The 25139-nt window shown below is 41.6% G+C and overlaps 1 protein-coding gene and 1 pseudogene across 2 annotated transcripts; both read right to left on the reverse strand.

Moving 5' to 3' along the window:
* Positions 1-6106: 6106 nt before the first annotated feature.
* LOC307117438 (ciliogenesis and planar polarity effector 2-like) lies at positions 6107-17403 on the reverse strand (annotated as a pseudogene). The gene is made up of 3 exons: positions 17389-17403; positions 15665-16130; positions 6107-6384 (listed from the first exon to the last, which is right to left on the reverse strand). The product of its transcript is annotated as a ciliogenesis and planar polarity effector 2-like (transcript).
* A 6135-nt stretch (positions 17404-23538) lies between these two features.
* On the reverse strand, positions 23539-24297 carry LOC307131092 (ciliogenesis and planar polarity effector 2-like; the record flags this gene model as incomplete). Its single annotated transcript, XM_079824551.1, has 1 exon — positions 23539-24297. One exon carries the CDS (start codon positions 24295-24297, stop codon positions 23539-23541), a length of 759 nt encoding a protein of 252 aa, XP_079680677.1.
* Positions 24298-25139: the final 842 nt, after the last annotated feature.

Genomic DNA, 25139 nt, shown 5'->3' on the forward strand with positions numbered 1-25139 from the left:
TGTGTGTGGTACTGTATTCGTTACCCGTTGCGCCTCGGTGACTGATATCGATGTCCGTCTTGCACACGGGGCAGAACGCGTGATTAGGTAGCTTGGACATCTGGAGGCAAGGCCGTCTCTCCCGATAGCTGTCAATAAAGCGTTGTGATTTCCGAGGCTTTTTTTAGGCTGTTCAGCCATGGCTTGCTTGAGGCACTGAAGTGAATTGAACGCGCATAGCGCGACGTCGGGTGGGGTGTTAGAGGGTTAAAATGCAGCGCTCTGATTGGCCAAAGCTTTTCACTCCACGCTGTGGCTCAGCGGCAGAATCAACGTCATAGATTGCATAGAAACTGAAACTGACAAAATGCAAGATGTATCAAAATGCGTACCCAGAGAGCAGCAAATCGTACAAGCGTACTTAAGGGTCAAAATGCGTGCCGAGTACGAAAAATGCGTACATGTTGGCAGGTCTGTAAAAGAGCTGGGTTTGAAATAATTATCATTTCATTATTATAGTGTAAAACATTGGGGAAGTGACCGCATTATGCCCACATATAGAACAAAATATAAAATAGAAAGCATTAAGTAATTGAAAATATTATTTTATATCACAAATGTATGAAGTCTGTTCTTGTATTTTTTATTTGGAGAAATGCACTGTTAGCTAACTGTGTGATTTATATATGTACATTTCTGAAATTCATAACTTGAATCAGAGGCAAATCTTGACAAATCACCTTTGATAACAGATCACTCTAAATTGTAAAAGTTAAAACGTTTGGGGGAAATTTCAATATAATAAAATATATCCTGACAGAATCTGTTCTGAGAGGAGGGTTTCTGACAGGAAAATGTGTTTTCTGAAGTGATTTTGACCTCAAATCAAGTTATATTAATGATTTTTAAAAGTTAAGTTGGAAATTTCAATATAATAAAATATATCCTGACACAATCTGTTCTCAGAGGAGGGTTTCTGACAGGAAAATGTGTTTTCTGAAGTGATTTTGACCTCAAATCAAGTTATATTAATGATTTTTAAAAAGTTAGGGGGAAATTTGAATTTAATAAAATTTATTCTGACAGAATACATGTAAAAATGTGTCGTAAACACCATACACCCATGAAAGTTAACAAATCTGACTAAAATGTCACGCTAACATCTTAAGTATGTTAATGCTGGCATTGTATTAAACTGTTGAATTTCTTCAATGTGCTGTTTTAGACAAGTTCTCATACACTGGAGGCCAATGACAGCTGCAAATTAGCAGAAAATATTGCAATACGTGTCTTATGGTTATTATAACGTCAAATACTTTCTGTTTTAGCATTGCAATGTTGAAACCAGGTGCATCACCTATTTCAACTCCCTTGGAGAGACGGAGTGGCAGTGCCAAGCAATTTCTCAACACTGGTGGTCGGTATTCATTGTTTTGTTTGCTATAGCGATGTCAGTCGTCTATGGACTAGAGGTCTACTTTAAGGCCCAAATTATGTAAAATTGCAGAACCTGCTCCCATTATATACAGTATATAGTTCCACTGTTGCTCAGTTATGCTCACATGACTAGGTTCAAAAGGTCTTTTTCTGAAGAACACAAGGTTCAACAGCAATATTCAATGTAACCATTTAACCTTAGATCACTTCTTCACAAACATGTTCTCTGCGCAACTGTTATTACAAATGTAACTATATTTCAGATATTAGCATCTTTGAAAAAAAAAAAAATGTCCCGTCGATTTTTGGCAATATAGGGTGTGGCCTGTGTCCCACCCACCACCTTACAGGACACACCCTAGTCCTAACTCAAGGTGCTGACTTGGGGTGAACAGCCCTCTCTTCAGAAATAGCCAGTAAGTCCCGCCCAGAGTGCTGCACCAGAGCTAGGAGCCAATACGACAAAAAGGCCAATTCATCACAGATTTCATATTTTAAAATAATTATATCTGGGTATTAGTTTTGCTTTGTCATTTGAACGTGTATTTGACTGTTTCATTACAAATGTAACTATATTTCTGATATTAGCATCTTTAAAAAAAAAAAAATGTCCCATCGATTTTTGGCAATATAGGGTGTGGCCTGTGTCCCACCCACAACCTTACAGGACACACCCTAGTCATAACTCAAGGTGCTGACTTGGGGTGAACAGCCCTCTCTTCCCAAATAGCCAGCAAGTCCCGCCCAGAGTGCTGCACCAGAGCTAGGAGCCAATACGACAAAAAGGCCAATTCATCACAGATTTCGTATTTTACAATAATTATATCTGGGTATTAGTTTTGCTTTGTCATTTGAACGTGTATTTGACATTGTTTCATTACAAATGTAACCATATTTCAGATATTAGCATCTTTAAAAAAATAATAATAATTGTCCCGTCGACTTTTGGCAATATAGGGTGTGGCCTGTGTCCCACCCACCACCTTACAGGACACACCCTAGTCCTAACTCAAGGTGCTGACTTGGGGTGAACAGCCCTCTCTTCCCAAATAGCCAGCAAGTCCCGCCCAGAGTGCTGCACCAGAGCTAGGAGCCAATACGACAAAAAAGCCAATTCATCACAGATTTCGTATTTTAAAATAATTATATCTGGGTATTAGTTTTGCTTTGTCATTTGAATGTGTATTTTACTGTTTCATTACAAATGTAACTATATTTCAGATATTAGCATCTTTAAAAAAAAAAAAATGTCCCATCGTTTTTGGCAATATAGGGTGTGGCCTGTGTCCCACCCACCACCTTAAGGCCCGGGTATACTTCGGCCGTCCGCGTTCGTGCACCGCCCGCATGACGTAATTTTCGTCACTCGGAGGGCTCGCGGCCGGCCGCACACCCCGTCCGCGCGCAGCCCAAATTTTGTGACCGCGCGGACGGTCCGCGTGCAACAGCGCATGCGCCAGCAGTACAGAAGAGTCCACTAGGTGGCAATACACACAGTATTGAGCACAGTGTTCAGCCGTCGAAGAAGAGTGTGCAAAGACCGGTTTAAAAACAACACGCTTGGAAAAAAAAGAGAGAATTTTTGATTCTTCAGTGTTTCTTCCAAACTATGTAGCAATGGTGGATGCACTACAGTTCTTCTCCGATCATGCCCAGCGAATGTCCCGTTGATGACAGGACTCAGTGCTGCCCTCCGATGTCTGGTGGAGCATAGACACTTTTTTACTGCGCATGTGTCAAACGCGATCCTCCGCGCGCATCCGTTGTGTAGTATACTTTGAAAGACGCGCGGACAGGGCTGCGCGCGTGACGCGTCCGGGCGCGGTAAGTGAAGTATACCCGGGCCTTTACAGGACACACCCTAGTCCTAACTCAAGGTGCTGACTTGGGGTGAACAGCCCTCTCTTCCCAAATAGCCAGCAAGTCCCGCCCAGAGTGCTGCACCAGAGCTAGGAGCCAATACGACAAAAAGGCCAATTCATCACAGATTTCGTATTTTACAATAATTATATCTGGGTATTAGTTTTGCTTTGTCATTTGAACTTTTATTTGACATTGTTTCATTACAAATGTAACCATATTTCAGATATTAGCATCTTTAAAAAAATAATAATAATTGTCCCGTCGACTTTTGGCAATATAGGGTGTGGCCTGTGTCCCACCCACCACCTTACAGGACACACCCTAGTCCTAACTCAAGGTGCTGACTTGGGGTGAACAGCCCTCTCTTCCCAAATAGCCAGCAAGTCCCGCCCAGAGTGCTGCACCAGAGCTAGGAGCCAATACGACAAAAAGGCCAATTCATCACAGATTTCGTATTTTAAAATAATTATATCTGGGTATTAGTTTTGCTTTGTCATTTGAACGTGTATTTGACTGTTTCATTATATATGTAACTATATTTCAGATATTCGAATATTTTTTAAAAATTAAAATTTTTAAATTGTAATTTTTTCACCCTTGTTTTGCATAGTGAAATAAAACCTATATACTAAGATGTAGTTTGTGAGCTTGTCAACTAAATACTTTGACCAAGTTTGGTGTTTTCCTCTTCCCAATGTAACATGATCCTCATATGACTAAATATTTCTTGTGTGAAAATATGAATATGAGATATATTCACCTGTTGAGCTGTTCTCCATAGCTGCTACAGTAGGAGACAGTGCTCTAGTGTTCATGGTAAAAGCAGATGTCCAGTGTTTGGCTGCTGATCGTGTGAAAGTCTTCGCTGCTGCTGACTTTTATTTTATTTTTTCTCTGTTATGTATAGTATTTCCATAGCAGCATAGTCCATCCATAAAGTTTGCCTTATACTGACCAAATCAAATCAAATCAAATCACTTTATTGTCACACAGCCATGTACACAAGTGCAACAGCAGGTGAAATTCTTGGTGCAGTTACGAGCAACATAGTAGTCACGACATGACATGTACAACATTTAGAGCAGCATCAGATTACACTGATGCGCCCACAATTACTCACAGCACAGTAAACTCTACAATAAACAATAAATAATTTACACAATGTGAGTGTGGTTCTCACAGCTTTAACCAATATACACATACTTACAATATACATATACTTTAAACAATATACACACTAAAACATACATTAAACAATATACATTACGCTATAATAATAATAATATACAATGTACAGTATACATTATTATTCACAGTAGAGATCCAATGTACAATAGGTGCTATATGATAAATAATAAATTATAATAAATGTGTATATAATGTGTGTGTATCTACAGTGGGTTGTGCTGAGTGATATTCTGTCAGTGTGTGTTATGATCCTGATGGGTCAAGAGTTAAGGAGTCTAATTGCTTGTGGGAAGAAGCTGTTCTGGAGTCGGCTGGTGCGTGTTCTGATGCTGCGGTACCGTCTGCCTGATGGCAGCAGTGAGAGCAGCCCATGGCTCGGGTGGCTAGAGTCTCTGATGATCCTCTGAGCTCTCTTCACACACCGCCTGGCGTAAATGTCCTGGAGGGAGGGAAGCTCACCTCCGATGATGCAGCTGGCCGTGCGCACTACCCTTTGCAGGGCTTTGCGGCTGCGGGCGGTACTGTTGCCGTACCAGGTGGTGATGCAGCCAGTCAGCAGGCTCTCTGTAGTGCTGGTGTAGAAGCGTGTGAGGATGTGGCGGCTCATTCCAAACCTCCTCAGCCGTCGCAGAAAGAAAAGGCGCTGATGAGCCTTCTTCACAACGGCCTCAGAGTGGACGGACCATGAGAGTTCCTCTGTGATGTGGACACCGAGGAACTTGAAGCTGCTGACTCTCTCCACCGGTGCTCCATCGATGGTGATGGGGCGGTGTTCTCTCTCATTCCTCCTGAAGTCGACCACCAGCTCCTTGGTCTTGCTGACGTTGAGGGAGAGGTTGTGCTCCTGACACCATCGTGTCAGAGTGTGTACCTCCTCTCTGTAGGCCGTTTCATCATTGTCAGTGATGAGACCTACCACCGTCGTATCGTCAGCAAACTTGATGATGGTGTTGGAGCTGTGGGTTGCCACACAGTCATGTGTGTACAAAGAGTACAGGAGTGGGCTGAGAACACAGCCCTGAGGGGCTCCAGTGTTGAGAGTCAGTGGTGAGGAGATGTTACTGCCCATTCTGACCACCTGGCGTCTGTTTGACAGGAAGTCCAGGATCCAGCTGCATAGCAAGCTGTTTAAGCCGAGAGCCCGGAGTTTAATGTCAAGTATGGAGGGCACAATGATGTTGAATGCTGAGCTGTAGTCTACAAACAGCATTCTCACATATGTTTTCCTCTTTTCCAGGTGGGAGAGAGCAGTGTGAATAGTGGATGAAATGGCATCATCAGTGGAGCGGTTTTTGCGGTATGCAAACTGCAGTGGGTCCAGTGAGGGGGGGAGAACAGAGCAGATGTGGTTTCTGACTAGTCTCTCAAAGCATTTGCTGATGATGGGGGTCAGAGCAACAGGACGCCAGTCGTTTAAGCAGGTGGTTTTTGCTTGCTTCGGTACAGGAACAATGGTGGACGTTTTGAAGCATGTGGGGACCACAGACAGGGATAGGGACAGGTTAAAGATGTCCGTGAAAACTCCAGCCAGTTGGCGCGCGCACGCTCTGATGACGCGGCCCGGAATGCCGTCTGGACCCGCGGCTTTACGGACGTTCACCCGCCAACAGATGTGAAATTGATCTACAATACACACAAGCTATACAATGATCTCTGAGCCCGTTTCTCTGAGAGCAGCCTGTGGGGAGATGGAGACAGATGAAGCAGCCATACAGTCCTGGTGCCACAGATGTTCTGCAAGGGCATTTAGGAGAGGCGCTACTTCACCAAGCCCCGCACTCACATCACCTCCCACTCGGAAGACCGGAAGACCCCACACCTCTTGAAAATGTGTTATGTCACTCTCTGTCACGTCTGTGTGCATAAATAAGTCAAATTTGGTGCCAACCACCAATTTAACCATTGGATCTGAAGATTCTGTGAATTGTTGGAAATTGCCGTTTCCTCCCCAGTTCTTTGGTTTGTCAATAAGTAGACGCAAGAGATTCAGTAAAAGTATAAAAGTAACTTGGAAGTTTAATAAAGCAAAATCAGATCAGCTTCTGAGCTCAGGATTACAGAACAGCAATATCAGTAATGCCATACAGGCCGTCTGTAATGTCTCTCAAGGCTAAGTATGCAGTTTATATTCTTGTGTTGGTGACGCCTTTCTCCTGGTCCGATGGACACCTTCCAATGGCCTTTGATCCTCTCGACCTCCCCTATTTGGCATCTGCACACAAAATTATACCAAGCATAGCCGCTCTCCCACTGCTAGTTCAAGGTTTCAAATACTTTCGCTATCAGAGTGTGCCTCAAGTTAATTCATATGGTGACTGGCTTTAGTCACCATAGGCCTCTGCTGTAAGTGGTTACACAAGCATATTAAAAGATTCCAAACATATTGTAATATACCAAACATAGTTAACCTTTTTAGATAACACATAATTGTCCCATAAAACATAATTATCCCACAATTCCCTCTCTTGATCTCAACGAGATCACATCTCCTCCACATGACTTTCCATATCATCCCCCCTTTGGGACTTTAGGCGAGTCCCATACCTATGCCCTCTGGTTAAGTCCTGTCCCCATAAGTTCAGCCCTTTCTTTCAACATTCAAGTCATGGCTGAATCCAGCCAGTCATCATTCTCAATCACTTCCCTCATGTGGACAAGACTTAACTGGAGTATGAGGTCAAACATCTCCCCCCTTTTTTTTGGCTAGAGAGGAGTAAAAGACCCCACCTCCCTAATCTAATGGATCTGTTAGGGGATGACAACCACACATCAAATTTCAGTGCATTACATTCACTACAATTCGATTAGTATACCAGGGTATCACTACTTCAGTAGATTCATTTTCAGTGACTCATACTATTAATCAGTAGGTTATATATGTCTCATGATGCCAGAGGAACTCACAGACGCTTCCGGTGGCCTGGAGTGCTATCTGGGTTGCTCCACCGTTGCCAAGTGTACTCAGTCTTGCTTTGAGTGCTACTTGGTGTTGGGGCTGACAGCGGGTTTTTAAACCACCAGTAGAGTCAACCCAGTTGCTAAGCACTGATGTGCTCGTCGATCCTCTTCCTCTTTGGCTTGCATAGAACTTCACATCATATTTCAAAATTCCAATATAAACTTTCATATATGCTTTTTCCCTCATTCATGTGATCTAGAAAATATATAACCTTTCAAATCATTCCCTTTAAATCTTGTTGTATTATCTCGTAACATGGATAATGACCTGCTTCTGACTCTCAAATGTCCCCTCTTATTTACATTTGAAAATGTTATGAGTAAAATAATAAGAAATGAAAATAATATATAAAAATAATTAAACATTGTGTGGGAAGGGGCTCTTTTTTATAAAAATAACAAACAAAACATCCTCCTATTCTTTCTGCCTACACTACCCATTCTAACCACAAATTGCTGTCATAATATCCTGTTTCCATGGTCAGCACATCTAATGGTGTTAATCTGCTATAATCAATGCTTTTAATTGTTTTGCTAGGGCCTTTGGTTAGGTTTTTACTTGTTGGTTCTGAGGTGGGTTCTGGTTCCTGGAGTTCTATCATTATCATTCCCAAGGGATCTCTTCCCGAGACATCTACACCTAGAGTTATATATGTTTCTTTTTGATCATTTCCATGTTTCAATGAGATCCTTAACGTGTTTTTCCAATTTCCCCAACTACGCTGGTACCCTCGAAATAATTTCAGCCTATGCTGTATGTGATCTGGTTTGGTCAAAGGGCTGTTAGTGAGAACTGTCTTGGTATACCCTGGTTTTGTCATCCAATTTACATCATGCCATGTGTGGCACCATGGTACTGGTGTGGCAGAGGTGGATGGCCATAAACATCCGTATATGTCATAACCCCTCCATCTCATCGGATCTTTGCCACAATCTATCACTTGGCAGAGGTCAAACTCCCACAGTCCGTCCTTTCCCTTCACCCTCTCTAGAGTTAGTTTTGCTCCATTTTTTCCTCCTTGTTTTACCAGACTGTTACCTCTCTTATGTCTATTTTGCTGTTCCCCTATTCCCCACAGTATTACTCCAACACAGATCAACACACCCACCGTCCAACATGTCACCACCCCATGTATTTTCCTCATTTTGAGATTACCACCACCTGTACTTTTTTATCATGAAACACCCTCTCTAATATTTCTGCTACCTTTTCAAACTGTAGTTTGTCCAGCCCACACCCAATTTTTGGAACTGCAATCACTCTTTCGTTATTCTTCGTGCATTGGTGTTTTAGTTGTTCTAGGCTGTTCTCTAAGTCTTGGTAAGTGGGCAGGTCCCTGCACCACCTCTTGGTTACTAGATGATATATTACTTTAGTACCGTGTTGAGTTCTGACACACTGTCCTGGCTGGCTTATGGTCGTGTCTAATTCTTCAGTCCCAAATTTTTCACGAATCTGTTTTGCAACTCCTGCTCCTAAGGCGTAATCAGCGCTGATGCAATGAGCTATGGGTACATCTGCTGGTGTATTCAACAGATCACCTTTCCTAAATAGGAGGGCAGAGTGTCCTCCAAGCGTTTTCTGGTAGAGCTGAGTGTGCGATGTTTCAGTTTCTGTTCGGGTGTCTGCTTGGCTGTCCTGTGTGTCTCTCTGTTCCTCCTGGATTTCCTCCGTCACCTCCTCTCCCTCTCTTTGACCTTCCACAAGGTCAATTCTGGTTGCAGCGAGCGACCTGCCAGGAGGGGGACAGAACATGCAAGCAGACAAATGATACCATGTTTTTCCTTTACCTGCCAGTTGGACACAGTGTGAGGTTCTAGCAGTGACTCTCATTGGATCACTCCATCTTGGAGTCGACCATTTTCTCTTAATTTGTTTCAGCCTCACCCACAGTTCGGTTGTAGTAGGTTCAATCTCCGGGGTATCGTCCTGTGGCCAACTTTTCTGTGGACAAAACATGTTAACCACTGCACTTACTTTGTCATAATATCGAGCAGGAGCATCCAGGGCCCACGTAGTATCAAACTTTGCCCATGGGCCTTGAAATTGTCTCCCTGACATTATTTCGAAGGGGGTGAACCCAGTGGTTCTGTTTATGGAACATCTGACTGACATGAGCGCGAGTGGAAGTGCATCAACCCAGTTGAGGTTTGTGGTGGAACAAATTTTCCCGAGTTTGTTTTTTAACGTCAGATTCAATCGTTCAACCTTTCCCTGACTACTATGCCGAATCTTAGTATATGTTTACTCTCTTGTTTTTTTTTTTTGGCCAAGTGCAAGGCGCTGATTAGTGCTAATAATTCAGCTCGCTGAGCAGAAGGGCGGTCTTTAAGGGAGCATGCTTCTATGGTTTGATAGTCTGACCCTATTTGCTGGACTATAGCGTAGCTGGCTGACAGAGTTCCCAAATCTGTCCTAAAGCAGCAACCATCACAGTAGAGGATTATGTCTGGATCTGTCAGTGGTACTGAACTCAACCCCTCCCTGAGTTGCTCGTCCTTCAGAGATCTTGGTGCACATTCGTGTGGTTCTCCCTCCCCCACCAAATCGGCCATGTTGACTCCTTGGTGGCTGTGTACTATGTGTGGGGCGGTGAGTGTTTTTATCAACTTACTCTGTCTTTGTGCTGAAAAAGTGAATGCAGATGACTGAATGAACGACACTACAGAATGTGTAGAGAGGATGTGCAATGGGTGTTTCATGACTATGTGTTCCGTTTTTTCTATCATCTTAGACAGCCCAGCTGCATATCTGGCGCACGGGGGTTGTTTTTGTTCTATTTTGTCCAGTTGTGCACTGACATAGCTTAACACTCTTCTCTGTTGGTGTTGTTTTTGATACAGTATCCCTGTCCGTTCTGAGTAATCTGGGACATATTGTCTACTGTATCCAACCAAACCTAAGAATGACAACATGTCCTTGACTTTAGTTAGTTTTGGATAAGACAGAATGGCTTGTTTTGTTTCATTTGACATACCACTCCCAGCCCTTCCTATCACTTTTCCCAGGAACATTACCTCAGGCCTACTGACCTGTAATTTGTCCTTCCTGACTTTTAGGCCTGCTGTTGACAATACCTGAAGCACTTTTTCGGTATCAAGTAGACACCGCTCGTTTGATTCTGAAGCTATTAGCAGATCGTCTGCATACTGCACCAGTATGGATCCCTCACACAATTCACATGTTTCTAACAGCACCCTTAGCTCTTGATTAAATATCCCAGGACTCAGGATAAACCCTTGAGCGAGGCGGTTGTAGGTATATTGACAACCTTCATGGCGGAAAGCAAACAGGTTCTTACAGTGGTCTGCCAAAGGAACACAGAAAAATGCATTCGCCAGATCTATACAGGTGAAATGGGTGTGCTCAGGTGTCAACTTAGCCAGAATGGTGTATGGGTTCGGGGTGGGTAGAGTGGGGGTGGTCACAATCTCATTAATGCGTCTCAAATCATGTACCATCCGGTACTTCCCTGTCGACTTTTTTAGTACAGGCAGTATGGGGGTGTTCCAATCAGAAACTGTACGACATAGAACTCCTGCATTTTCTAGCTCTCGTATTGTTTCTCTAATGCCCCCTGAGGCTTCCCTGCTGATTGGATATTGCCTAACATTTACTACTCTTCCTTTTTCTATCTCAAATGATACAGGTTCTATGTTCCAGTTCCCTACATCTCCAGATCCTGACGACCATAGTGTGTTTGGTAGGTCTCTTAACATTCGCTCGGTCCCTTCACCGTCTGGTTGAGTTATGATAACAGTTCGAGTTACTATTTGCGTTTGGTATACTGCTTCGACGTGTTCCTGAAACTGGAATTTATAACTATCCGCGGCTCTAGACATCTCCCAACCGTCTCCTATTGGTTCCCAATCAGTGGTTTGTTGTAGTCGTTTTACCATGGGGCCTAATGCTCGCGCCTCGTGGGTTGGATTGAGCAGCAGGGACACGTGTGGGGAGGATGTGTCTCCCTCTTCAAAATACCCCTGCTGTTCTTCTGTTAACTGAACTGCTACGGCTACTCCTTCTTCTCCTATGAATAAAGTTGTACAATTGACTTGTGTCAGTCTACCTTTCAGTTCATTGTTGTACTCTCTCTCATAATGCTCATCGTCTGCGGTGTCATAATACAAGTGCCAGGGGTCTGGAGGGACTTCAACATTGTGCACAGACTTTATCCATTCGTCCCATTCAGAAATTGGTTTTGTCAATTTGGAACACTCAGTTAACCTCATCCAATAAACTTTGTCAACAACCTTTTTTTCGACCTGTATCACGTACTGACCCCTCCCCAGACTGTCCTGAGCTTCGTAGGAACAATTTGTGGTCAGTCAATTTGGAAATATCAGTGTAATCCCCTTTGGACTGCAGAGAATTTTAGCCCCTAATTTAATCAAAAGATCCCTCCCCAGTAATGCAGAGGGCGTGTTAGCCGAGCATAAGAATTAATGGAGTAGTTTCTGTCCTGCCACCTTCACTTGTAGTGGTTTGGTCAGTGGCCATTTTTCAGTTTCCCCAGAGAACCCCCTCACTTCCTCACTTTGTGTGGACAGTGAGCCCTTCTCCACCCTTTGTAGCTGTATAGTGGAGAAGGTGGCCCCAGTGTCCACTAGGGCCTCAACTGGCTGGTCATCCACCAGTATTGTTAGGAGGGGCTCAGCCAACGCCACCTCACTGGTTCTCTGTGGGTCTCGTCAATAGGTCGCACGGTCTGACGGGCCCCAGACTGGGCTTTGTCTGGGCACCTGTTGGTTGCCATACCATGAACCTCTTTCCATTGGGGTACCCCTACCTCTTCCCCTCTGAGGTCCCCCTCTAACAGGAGCCCGTCCCTGTGCAAGGGGTGGTCCCCTTGGCCTTCTGGCATTTTGTGGGCATTCACGCCTCCAATGATCCAAAGCTCCACATTTAAAACACCCCTGCTCACTAGAGGTCAATTCCCTCCTCAAATCTTGATATGGTGGTGGCCAGTCTGGAGTTGGGTCAGGGACAGGATACCCAGGGAACCCTTGTGGGCTGTATGGCCCAGTAACAGGATGCACATTGTGTGCAGGTGATCGAGCCTTCTCCTGGACCCCTGGACAACTGGGAATTCTCTTTCGTTTTTTTCTTATTTTTGTCTTTTTCCACCTCTATCTGCATTTTTAACAGCTGAGTTTTAAGCTTCTCTAACTCAGTGTCCTCCTTTCCTCGTTTATCTATGGCTCTATCTACATGGTACACAAAATGTCTTGTCCAGGTAGCATTATCCCCTCCTACCATATCGGGACTGTTTTCCATTGCCTCGACTCCAACATCTGGAACCCCCTTCATTACTGCCTGTCTAAAAAACTCCTGGTATATTTCTTTATCATCCGGAGTTTCCCCTGTTCTTCCCTCCCACTCCGCCTCACACCTATGTAGGTATGCTGAGGCTGACTCTCCGTTTTGAAGCTTGAACTTAATGCTTTGATAAGTCCATCTGGGCATTGGATATAATGTATCCAACGCCTTCTCTATTTCAGTAATGTGCTGCTGTAGGGGTGTATGGTTGGACTCATTGACTGTATCGGCTTGTTTTTCGATTTGCTCTACCTGAGTCAGGGTCATTAGGTTTCCCCACAATGCCCTAACATCTCCTAATGCCAAGGTTGTTCCATAGGTTAATGTTATGACTTTTGCCAACCACATTTTTCCTCCCTTTGTTATATCAGGGAGTTTACTCAAAACTGCATTCATGTCTGAATGTCCCCATGGTTTGTACTCATTACCTACCCCGCCCCTGGCTTGAATTAAAGGGCACATCATTTGACATTTTTGACCTTCACCCCCTCTGAATGTCTGTAAGATATTCCCGTTCTTTCTATCTGTTTTAGACCTGGTGTTGTATCTGGGGCCGCTGTTTTCCAGTTTATCTTCTTCCTCCTCATTTTTATTCTTTTTGTTTCCGTATTCTACGTCTAGTTCATACCCTCTTACCGTAACTTGATCTCTATCGTCTCCATACTGGCTACCAGTATGGCTCCCAATTGACCCCCCCCCCCCCCCCTGCTCCTAAAGTTTCTCTCAGGTCAATCTCATTCCATTCAGCACTTTCCTTTGTGCTTTCTATTGTTGTCATGTTGGGGTCTAGTCTATCTCCTGCCTGTTTCTGAAACTGTTCTTTAACCATCTCTTTTAATTGTCTCTTAATCTCAGATGTATCATCTGGTTGATAACAACAGTTTCCCCATGCTATTTTAATAAAGCAAGTTCTTCTTTGCAGAATGCAGGAAATAGCAGCTTTTCAGTCTGTCTGGGTTGCCTTATATTCAGTCTCATATATACTGTAATGTTTTATCTCTCGTTATATTGATTCCTATACTCTCTCAAACCCTGTTAGGATTAAATCAATGACTCTCATTATTGTAAAATGTGTATATTATGTCTGTTAAAAATGTCTGTTTAACTTGGTCACCCAATTTTGCTCATCCAACAAAATGTAATTTGATTTTAATTAACATAATCCAAAGATTCTCTGAATATCTGCAATGGATACAATTTTTATTTCTCCCAGGGATAACGAGATAAAAATTTCAGACTTTCAAAATTGTATTTTCATATAACAGGTCAATGTATAATACAGTCATAGTACCTACATCTAGCTTGTCTCTCTCTCCATATATTTCTATCTCTGTATATCAGATATTTCTATAATCCTTTTTGTTAATTATTTGGATTTCCTCAGGGAACTGCACAAACCACTTATACTAAAGAGAAAACTCCAGTGTTTTTTGGTGGCCACCAGTTTGTTCAATCCTCCGGATCAATCCCTGTTTGCAGGCCTGCTTATTCATTGAATTATCTAATAGACCGGTCTATGTCCTAACAATCTACACACAACACTTTGGTACATTCTTGATACGCGTTTTCTGTCTTGGTAGCAATGCTTCTAATACCATTTATTTATGATCTCTTCACACACACTCAATCACTCGGTTTTATTACATTCACTCTGACCCTCTCATTTCAAGAGGGCTCATCAATCTCTCTTCCCCTCTGAGCTGCTCGAGTACTGCGTCCGTTCCTACCAGGTCACACTTAAGTGACGGTCCAGAGAAGGTGCGCAGCACTCGAACTTCCCAAATACGGAATTATACACACTCGTTATCACACATACTGAGATCTTTAGACTTCAGACACTTTTATCTTTCACCACGCCGGGTTTCACAGGATAAACAGAGTTTTCATAACATTTTAACCAAGCCTGGTCAACTCTTTCCCAACCTTGCCAGGCTTTTACAACTTATTTTTTTTATTTAACCTTTATCTTTCACCACGCCGGGTTTCACAGGATAAACAGAGTTTTCATAAAATTTTAACCAAGCCTGGTCAACTCTTTCCCAACCTTGCCAGGCTTTTACAACTTATTTTTTTTATTTAACCTTTATCTTTCACCACGCCGGGTTTCACAGGATAAACAGAGTTTTCATAACATTTTAACCAAGCCTGGTCAACTCTTTCCCAACCTTGCCAGGCTTTTAACCTTAACAACTGATCTGATTTTGTAGGACCATAAACATTGGTACACAATCCCCTCTCAACCTGATAATTTGGTATATCCAATCATGCAGTTCTTTTATGAAAAAGGTGTCTGCTTACCTTATTTTAGATGCTCTGCAGAGAGGTTGAAAGCGGATCGCCCCCCAATGATGACTTCAGCGTCGTGACATATCCGGGTGCCCCCTCCAAATTGTTGGAAATTGCCGTTTCCTCCCCAGTTCTTTGGTTTGTCAATAAGTAGACGCAAGAGATTCAGTAAAAGTATAAAAGTAACTTGGAAGTTTAATAAAGCAAAATCAGATCAGCTTCTGAGCTCAGGATTACAGAACAGCAATATCAGTAATGCCATACAGGCCGTCTGTAATGTCTCTCAAGGCTAAGTATGCAGTTTATATTCTTGTGTTGGTGACGCCTTTCTCCTGGTCCGATGGACACCTTCCAATGGCCTTTGATCCTCTCGACCTCCCCTATTTGGCATCTGCACACAAAATTATACCAAGCATAGCCGCTCTCCCACTGCTAGTCCAAGGTTTCAAATACTTTCGCTATCAGAGTGTGCCTCAAGTTAATTCATATGGTGACTGGCTTTAGTCACCATAGGCCTCTGCTGTAAGTGGTTACACAAGCATATTAAAAGATTCCAAACATATTGTAATATACCAAACATAGTTAACCTTTTTAGATAACACATAATTGTCCCATAAAACATAATTATCCCACAGATCCGTGATATCTGATTTGAAAGATCATCAAAGGAGCCACGATCAGTGAAGGAGAACAGGAAAAGGATGGCATCCACCTGTTCCTTACATGACGGTAGCATGTGGTCAAATCTTCGCATGGCACTTTCTCCACAGTCCCAAAGCTCAAAGCGGAAAAACAGCACACGGCCACTGTCCTTTAGTCTCGCAGGCCAGAAGACCACTGTTGTCTCTATGCCTGTGTTCTCATTATGCATTTTGGGGAGATCGAGGCCAGCGAGACGGGCAGCAAGAGCACTCTTCCCGACTCCAGTCTTACCCGAGATAAGAACCTTGTAGCGAACGATGTCCACATTCATATGAGGAGGCATCATCGGCGCCTCCAAGAGCCCAAACTTTCGCCGTGTCTTCTTGTGCAGTATTTTGCTGAAAAACTCTCTGCTGTCTGCACAGCGGTGCCAGTCCGCATATTTCAGGTAAAAGAGCTGGGTTTGAAATAATTATAATTTCATTATTATAGTGTAAAACATTGGGGAAGTGACCGCATTATGCCCACATATAGAACAAAATATAAAATAGAAAGCATTAAGTAATTGAAAATAGTATTTTATATCACAAATGTATGAAGTCTGTTCTTGTATTTTTTATAGCTAACTGTGTGATTTATATATGTACATTTCTGAAATTCATAACTTGAATCAGAGGCAAATCTTGACAAATCACCTTTGATAACAGATCACTCTAAATTGTAAAAGTTAAAAAGTTTGGGGGAAATTTCAATATAATAAAATATATCCTGACAGAATCTGTTCTGAGAGGAGGGTTTCTGACAGGAAAATGTGTTTTCTGAAGTGATTTTGACCTCAAATCAAGTTATATTAATGATTTTTAAAAGTTAAGTTGGAAATTTCAATATAATAAAATATATCCTGACACAATCTGTTCTGAGAGGAGGGTTTCTGACAGGAAAATGTGTTTTCTGAAGTGATTTTGACCTCAAATCATGTTATATTAATGATTTTTAAAAAGTTAGGGGGAAATTTGAATTTAATAAAATTTATTCTGACAGAATACATGTAAAAATGTGTCGTAAACACCATACACCCATGAAAGTGAACAAATCTGACTAAAATGTCATGCTAACATCTTAAGTATGTTAATGCTGGCATTGTATTAAACTGTTGAATTTCTTCAATGTGCTGTTTTAGACAAGTTCTCATACACTGGAGGCCAATGACAGCTACAAATTAGCAGAAAATATTGCAATACGTGTCTTATGGTTATTATAACGTCAAATACTTTCTGTTTTAGCATTGCAATGTTGACAGCAGGTGCATCACCTATTTCAACTCCCTTGGAGAGACGGAGTGGCAGTGCCAAGCAATTTCTCAACACTGGTGGTCGGTATTCATTGTTTTGTTTGCTATAGCGATGTCAGTCGTCTATGGACTAAAGGTCTACTTTAAGGCCCAAATTATGTAAAATTGCAGAACCTGCTCCCATTATATACAGTATATAGTTCCACTGTTGCTCAGTTATGCTCACATGACTAGGTTCAAAAGGTCTTTTTCTGAAGAACACAAGGTTCAACAGCAATATTCAATGTAACCATTTAACCGTAGATCACTCCTTCACAAACATGTTCTCTGCGCAACTGTTTACTACATTTAGTAAATAAAATCAGCTCACAATTTTGACAAAAGACGAATATTTTAATTACCATTTTGCATTATATACTGTTACATTCTCTATGGCCATTAGGTTACTTCACATGAAAAAGAATGAATGAACATCCAGACAGTAAGTGGCGATGTGCAATATACTAACTCAAAAGAACACCACCTCATACAGAACAATTAACCTAAGGGCTCAGCTGCCATTAACATGACGAAGGACAAGAAATTCAAGACACAGATTAGGTATTTAATCTAAACAACACAACAGATAAGTAATACACGATCTGTACACAACAATTCAGCAAACTTGTACTTACAACATGCAGTAGACAGCACGATAAACCTGGTCTATCCACAGGCCAAATGGTAAATGCTGGTAAGGATCAGGTCAGAGTCCTGCACGGGTGCGGGTACCCGACGGGTGACCCGCGAATATTGCTGAAACGGGTGAAAAACATCCTACTGTGTCGGATACGGGTGCGGGTCGGACAAGGGAGAAACACGGGTCTAAACACGGGTTTTAAACAGTCACGTGCAAACGAATATAGGCCTATATATAAAAATATATGTATGTATATTGTAGATGTGTTCCTAAAAAATATGCATATACAAAAGTATGCCTTGCCTGTATTTCAAGTTGATAAAATAATTTCAAATCCATATCAGTTTATTTGTGGCCGCGTGCGCGCCCTCCCAGAAGAATCACAACCGCGCGTGCGATCTGCCTGCACTGCAGTCGTCGAGATGGATCATGAGAAGTTGAAGAAAAGATAGCCGCAAATGTGGAAGTTCATCGCTGAGGAAGCACGCAGATAACTGTGGTAACAAAATCAAGCACAAGCTGTTCTATCGAACAGTATTTTTGTTATGTTTCCTGAGTTTGGTCTCTTAATAACACTGTCTTAGTACATTAAGCCACGTTAAGCGTTTTCTTATAATGGTTTTCTATGGGAGGAAAACTCTTAACGTGTAATTAAACTCGTTGCGTTCATTTTCTGATTTTTTTTTTACATAGTATACGTTATTAGTATTATGTTTACTGAGTTTGGTCTCTTAATAGGGCTTGGGCGCCGCGTTGCATTCTGGGACGTGGTGGCCATGTTGATGGCCTCGTGAATGTAAACATACAGAGGAGTCCTTACTCCATCGAACGAGCAGAAGCAGAGTTGGGAGAAAGAAAAACTATGTTAAAATCCCGAAAAGGATGTGGAATTTACTGGGATGCGTTAAATAGGGAAGCCAGGGCCCGGTATATGGACAAAATCGGAACTATTAACGGTTTGGATCCATATGAAATGTGCAGTTCACAAATGTATGGGTTCAGGAGCTGCAGATCACGAAGCCTATGTAACCTTTTACCTTGAAGCATTCCAACTGCACTGCAGCGTTCTGTGTTCTCAGGTTGCACTACTTGCAAATAAACACTGAAAAACATCTGATTGTGTGACAATTCTTGCTTTTGCACATTATACTGTTATTGCTTCTTGTTTATAAGACACATGCATTTAATTTAAGTATATTTATTGTGACGATTGTGGGTATGGATGCAACAGACACTTATGGCTGTATTTAATGCACATTTATTTCAGCACAACACTAGGGCTCATGTTTGTCAGAGCACAACATACAGACACAATCTTATCGAGGAATGTCATGTCTTCATCCTTGCATGGCAACACCATGTGAATCGGTACTTTATCTGACAAAATAGTGTACTTGTTGCGGACGGATCCAATCACCCTTTCCACTTGAATTCCATCTCTTGCATCCAGCTGACAGCGTCCTTTTGTGAAAGCCGACGACCCTTTGTTACTTGGTCTCCGTGGTTGCGCCTCCAAGCAGGAAAGCGGTGGAAAATTAATCCCTTTTCGACCTTTTTCCCATGGCGATAATGTGTTGCGCTGTTACACCCTACAATGCAGCAACAGTTTAGCATGGTTGAAATAATAATGCCAAATTAATCAAATTAAGACACGACTGAGAGGGAGTACGTCTATAAACAGTGCGCAGTAATCCGAGTAGCAGTAAAGGAGGCTATCAACATGGCCGCCACGCCAAGTATTGACGTCACAATGCCCAACAGTGCGTCTATAACAGTGTCTTACCTACGTTAAGCCACATTAAGCGTTTTCACGTTAAGCGTTTTAGAATGTCCCGGCTGAAGTTGTCCTTGTGTTAATGGTCGTGTAATAACTTCTGTATGCTGGCAATAAACATTTTTGTAAGTGTGTCTATAATGTGATATGCTAAACTGATTTTAGTGCGGGTGCGGGTCGGGTCTCGGTTCTATTTTAAGCAGGTCGGGTCGGGTGCAGATTTTATTTAGTGCTGTTGTCGGAAAACGGGTCGGATGCGGTTTTAAGCACTGCGGGTGCGGGTTTACAAAATCGGACCCGTGCAGGACTCTGGATCAGGTTATAATGAAACGATAATTGCAGACAGGTGATCTTAATTACAGTTTAGAAGAGCGCTGTGTGTGTACGTGCGCTTTCATATGCTTCAACTTGTTTTGACAATATATTTAAAGACTAAATGTCCTCACTTATATTGTTACAAATTGAAAACTTATTAACACGTTGATCAGTAAGCTTATTATCGGAAAAACGATTATTTATTTAAATGTATTGCTCATGTTTGTGATAAATTTAGGGGAAGATCTTGGGTAAGAAATATCATTAGCTGATATAAAATAAATGGAAATCTATTCATGTTCTCACTAAACTCTGAATTCTCACATACGTCTATGCAAGTGTCAGCGTACAGTGCGTGCGCGAGACGTGAATTTAGTCATCAGAAAAGTATCTTTTGTTGAATGTGTAAATATGTGCTGTGTGCTGGCGATAGATTTCTCAAAAAAAAAAACATTTACAAAACACTATAGGCTATATATATGTGTGTGTGTGTGCGTGAGAGAGAGAGAGAGAGAGAGAGAGAGAGAGAGAGAGAGAGAGAGAGAGAGAGAGAGAGAGAGAGAGAGAGAGAGAGAGAGAGTAAAAAGAGTTTAAATGGCATCTGTTTCACCGTTTATATCACTCGATCTGCTTCCAGTGAATGGCATGACAGTTGTGAATCCACCATATTCTTTGTAAATACTATTGTTGTATCACAGAATGTGGTTTTAAGACTTTATAGACAAAAATGTAGTTATAAGACCTAAATATGTGAGCCATATCATAAACATAGTGCCTTTTTTATTTTATACAGTTTGTAGAAGTTTTCTGACATTAAGCTCCAAGCCATCATTTGCCCTTCAGCACTCACAGAGAACAGTTACATCAACCAGTTCAGGACATTTGACACAGGCTCTTAATGATTAAACAATATTTACATTTGATATACTATATAATTGAACGCATTTGTTGGTGTATATTGTATAATTTATCATTGTAACCTTATTAAAGTACATTTTCGATATATACTGTATTTATTTTGGACTGATAGTTGTGGTAAGTTAAATAATGATTTGAGAGTCAGTGGTAATATCATTCCCCCAATTTCACAGACAATACTTAAGCCATATTATTAGGCTAATTCTGCTCACAAATATTGTCCTTTTTAAAACTTTTTGTTGTGTGTGTAAGCCTATTTAATTGAGTTAACACAAGCATTTTTAAAATGAGTTAAGCCAGTGAGTTGTACTCTGCTACCACCTGCTGGTTAAAATAGTAATTGCTAGTAGTAAATACTTACTAATATAGTTCTCTTATTCACATTTAGACTTTATAAAATAACTATTCTGACGTTTACAATCATTTTTTGTCAAAATTAATCACGTCATTTCCTTTCAAATATTACTTTGGACAACATATGCAACATATATACCTCAAAATTTTCTTAAGAAGGAATTTGCTGAAAATATTTGTAGCCATCATATATTTAAAAAACTGAATCTACAAGAAAATGTGTGTGTTTAAAAACATAATAAACAATGTTTTATTAAAATGTAACCAAATAGCTTTAAAAATATACTACATATTACAACGTAAACATGGTTTATTAGGACATTTCCTGTGTCCCATTAACCAAATAGCTTTAAGGGGTTTGTGTGTGTGTGTGTGTGTGTGTGTGTGTGTGTGTGTGTGTGTGTGTGTGTGTGTGTGTGTGTGTGTGTGTGTGTGGCCACCAACTGGCAGCAGGAAGTGTGTCACTTTCAAAAATGCTTTAAATCACTGTCTAGTTTTCACCCGGATTACTTCAAACTTCATCAGTATAATGACAAAACATGGCAGATACAGACATATGAATGGATTCCTGATATTTTAAAATGTGTCAAAGTTTAATAATCTTTTTGGCTCTCTGTGTGCCCTCCCCTCTATCAACAAAAGATGGCAGTGTTGTGTTATTTTTGAAACTCTCTCTCTGTGTGTGTGTGTGTGTGTGTGTGTGTGTGTGTGTGTGTGTGTGTGTGTGTGTGTGTGTGTGTGTGTGTGTGTGTGTGTGTGTGTGTGTGTGTGTGTGTGTGTGTGTGTGTGTGTGTGTGTGTGTGCATGTTTTCGTGAAATATCAGGACACAAATGTGTATAATGACATGGGTATGACACAGGTATTACAAAAAGAGGGTGAAATATGAGGACGTTCCCCATGTCCTCACTTTTCAAAACTTTTTTCTCTTTTTCACTTTTTCTCTCCTGTGAGGGCTAGGTTTAGGGGCAGGGGCAGGGTAAGGGGATAGAAAATACGGTTTGTACGGTATAAAAACCATTACGCCTATGGAATGTCCTCACATTTCACAAAAACAAACATGTGTGTGTGTGTGTGTGTGTGTGTGTGTGTGTGTGTGTGTGTGTGTGTGTGTGTGTGTGTGTGTGTGTGTGTGTGTGTGTGTGTGTGTGTGTGCTTATGCGATTTATGAGGACACAAATTTGTATTTTAATTTGGGTATTACACTGGTATTACAACATAATCATGGTTTAATTGTCCTGTTGATTTTTGGCAATCTAGGGTGTGGCCTGTGTCCCACCCACCACCTTACAGGACACACCCTAGTCCTAACTTGCGAGAGCGATTCGAGAGCAGCCGCTAATACAGCCGGTGCAGATTCTCCAGAGCAGCTGCACGGACTCTGATGACGACACAGCTGTTCCACGATTGGCCAGATTCACCGCATGACAGCGATCACGTGTGTTTCGTGTTTATTCAGACACCTTCAGCTCCACTAATGCTCACAAATCTGTTTTTTATAACCGTAAAACCTCCGTTCATGTAGTCTCGATGTTATATTGTCATGTTTATCAAAATAAAACTGATAAAAAGTAGACCTCACTTCATTGATAGTGTAGGCTTATATGTTGAACTTTATTCTTGTAAAAACACATGCTTTATTAAGCAGTACAAGTATTACATGACAATAATGTCTCTGAAACAACTGTCCATTGCCAAATATTGCATTTATTTCACTTCAGCTGATAAAATATACAAACACAGCGCAAGCGTCACTGCGGGAAGCAGCAAGTGTCCGACTGCATGTCTCCGTTTGCAGATCCTCCCCACCTACACGCGGCTACTCTCGCTGATCAGTTGCATCCGGCCGCAGCTGATGTCGAACACACCAGTTGACTTGGGGTGAACAGCCCTCTCTTCCAAAATAGCCAGCAAGTCCCGCCCAGAGTGCTGCACCAGAGCTAGGAGCCAATACGACAAAAAGGCCAATTCATCACAGATTTCGTATTTTAAAATAATTATATCTGGGTATTAGTTTTGCTTTGTCATTTGAATGTGTATTTGACTGTTTCATTACAAATGTAACTATATTTCAGATATTCAAATATTTTTAAAAAAATTTAATTTTTAAATTGTAATTTTTTCACCCTTTTTTTGCATAGTGAAATAAAACCTATATACTAAGATGTAGTTTGTGAGCTTGTCAACTAAATACTTTGACCAAGTTTGGTGTTTTCCTCTTCCCAATGTGACATGATCCTCATATGACTAAATATTTCTTGTGTTTAATGTGTGAAAATATGAATATGAGCTATATTCACCTGTTGAGCTGTTCTCCATAGCTGCTCCAGTAGGAGACAGTGCTCTAGTGTTCATGGTGAAAGCAGATGTCCAGTGTTTGGCTGCTGATCGTGTGAAAGTCTTCGCTGCTGCTGCTGCTGACCTTTATTTTCTTTTTTCTCTGTTATGTATAGTATTTCCATAGCAGCATAGTCCATCCATAAAGTTTGCCTTATACTGACCAACAGATGTGAAATTGATCTACAATACACACAAGCTATACAATGATCTCTGAGCCCGTTTCTCTGAGAGCAGCCTGTGGGGAGATGGAGACAGATGAAGCAGCCATACAGTCCTGGTGCCACAGATGTTCTGCAAGGGCATTTAGGAGAGGCGCTACTTCACCAAGCCCCGCACTCACATCACCTCCCACTCGGAAGACCGGAAGACCGCACACCTCTTGAAAATGTGTCATGTCACTCTCTGTCACGTCTGTGTGCATAAATAAGTCAAATTTGGTGCCAACCACCAATTTAACCACTGGATCTGAAGATTCTGTGATCCGTGATATCTGATTTGAAAGATCATCAAAGGAGCCACGATCAGTGAAGGAGAACAGGAAAAGGATGGCATCCACCTGTTCCTTACATGACGGTAGCATGTGGTCAAATCTTCGCATGGCACTTTCCCCACAGTCCCAAAGCTCAAAGCGGAAAAACAGCACACGGCCACTGTCCTTTAGTCTCGCAGGCCAGAAGACCACTGTTGTCTCTATGCCTGTGGTCTCATAATGCATTTTGGGGAGATCGAGGCCAGCGAGACGGGCAGCAAGAGCACTCTTCCCGACTCCAGTCTTACCCGAGATAAGAACCTTGTAGCGAACGATGTCCACATTCATATGAGGAGGCATCATCGGCGCCTCCAAGAGCCCAAACTTTCGCCGTGTCTTCTTGTGCAGTATTTTGCTGAAAAACTCTCTGCTGTCTGCACAGCGGTGCCAATCCGACACCAATATGGATCCAAGTGGGATAGCCATTTTAATTGAGCTAAATTAGATAAATGAAGAGACTTGCGCTTTATATTATGATATCAAGTAACTTATTCTGGGCGAACGCTGCTGCTGCTGATTGTGTGAAAGTCTTCGCTGCTGCTGCTGACTTTTATACTGGCGCAGCTCGGAATGTTCGCCGGAATGTTCGCTGGAATGTAGCTCGGAATGCAGCACTGTGACATCATGAGCCCTGTGATGTCACACCGCGCAGTGGAGCCTCGATCGCTGCTTTCACAGATGATCAACTTTACAGCTTCATACAACATATCGTTTTGTTCATTTCACGGGTGTTGTGTGTCAATTTAAAGTATCGTGTGTGTGATATGCTTTATTATATTTCGCTGTTATAATGTGCATTAGTTTATTATGGCCATTGAAAGGAGATTATCGTGTCTTTAGACATGCAGTGCTGTATACATTAGCTTATTTATGATTAGCTGCTTATGTTGATGTCCTTTATGTATATTTAATTTGTATTTCTGTGTTTGTTTGTCAAATCGCTTGTTTTGAGGTATTCTGAAGTTGTAAATAACTCAATACTCATGCGTATGGAACAGAGTAACACATCTCGACCCTTACAAAAATTAACCATGATTTTACTACAAATAAAACAAAACAAAAAACACATGGTTATTATAGTAACCACAAACTTTTTGCTACACTTCCATGTTTTTTAACCAGTTTAACCATGGTATTTTTATTAAAACTGTGGTTATTCAAATGGTACTCAATATCTCTCCATTGGCGCATGTGGAAAGATTTATATCAGTAAAGTATTCTTACCTGTCAGTCTACTACAAGCCATTTCTTCCTTGAAATATTTGTTT

This window comes from Gobio gobio (assembly GCF_949357685.1).
Source record: "Gobio gobio genome assembly, chromosome: 1".
NCBI lineage: Eukaryota > Metazoa > Chordata > Actinopteri > Cypriniformes > Gobionidae > Gobio > Gobio gobio.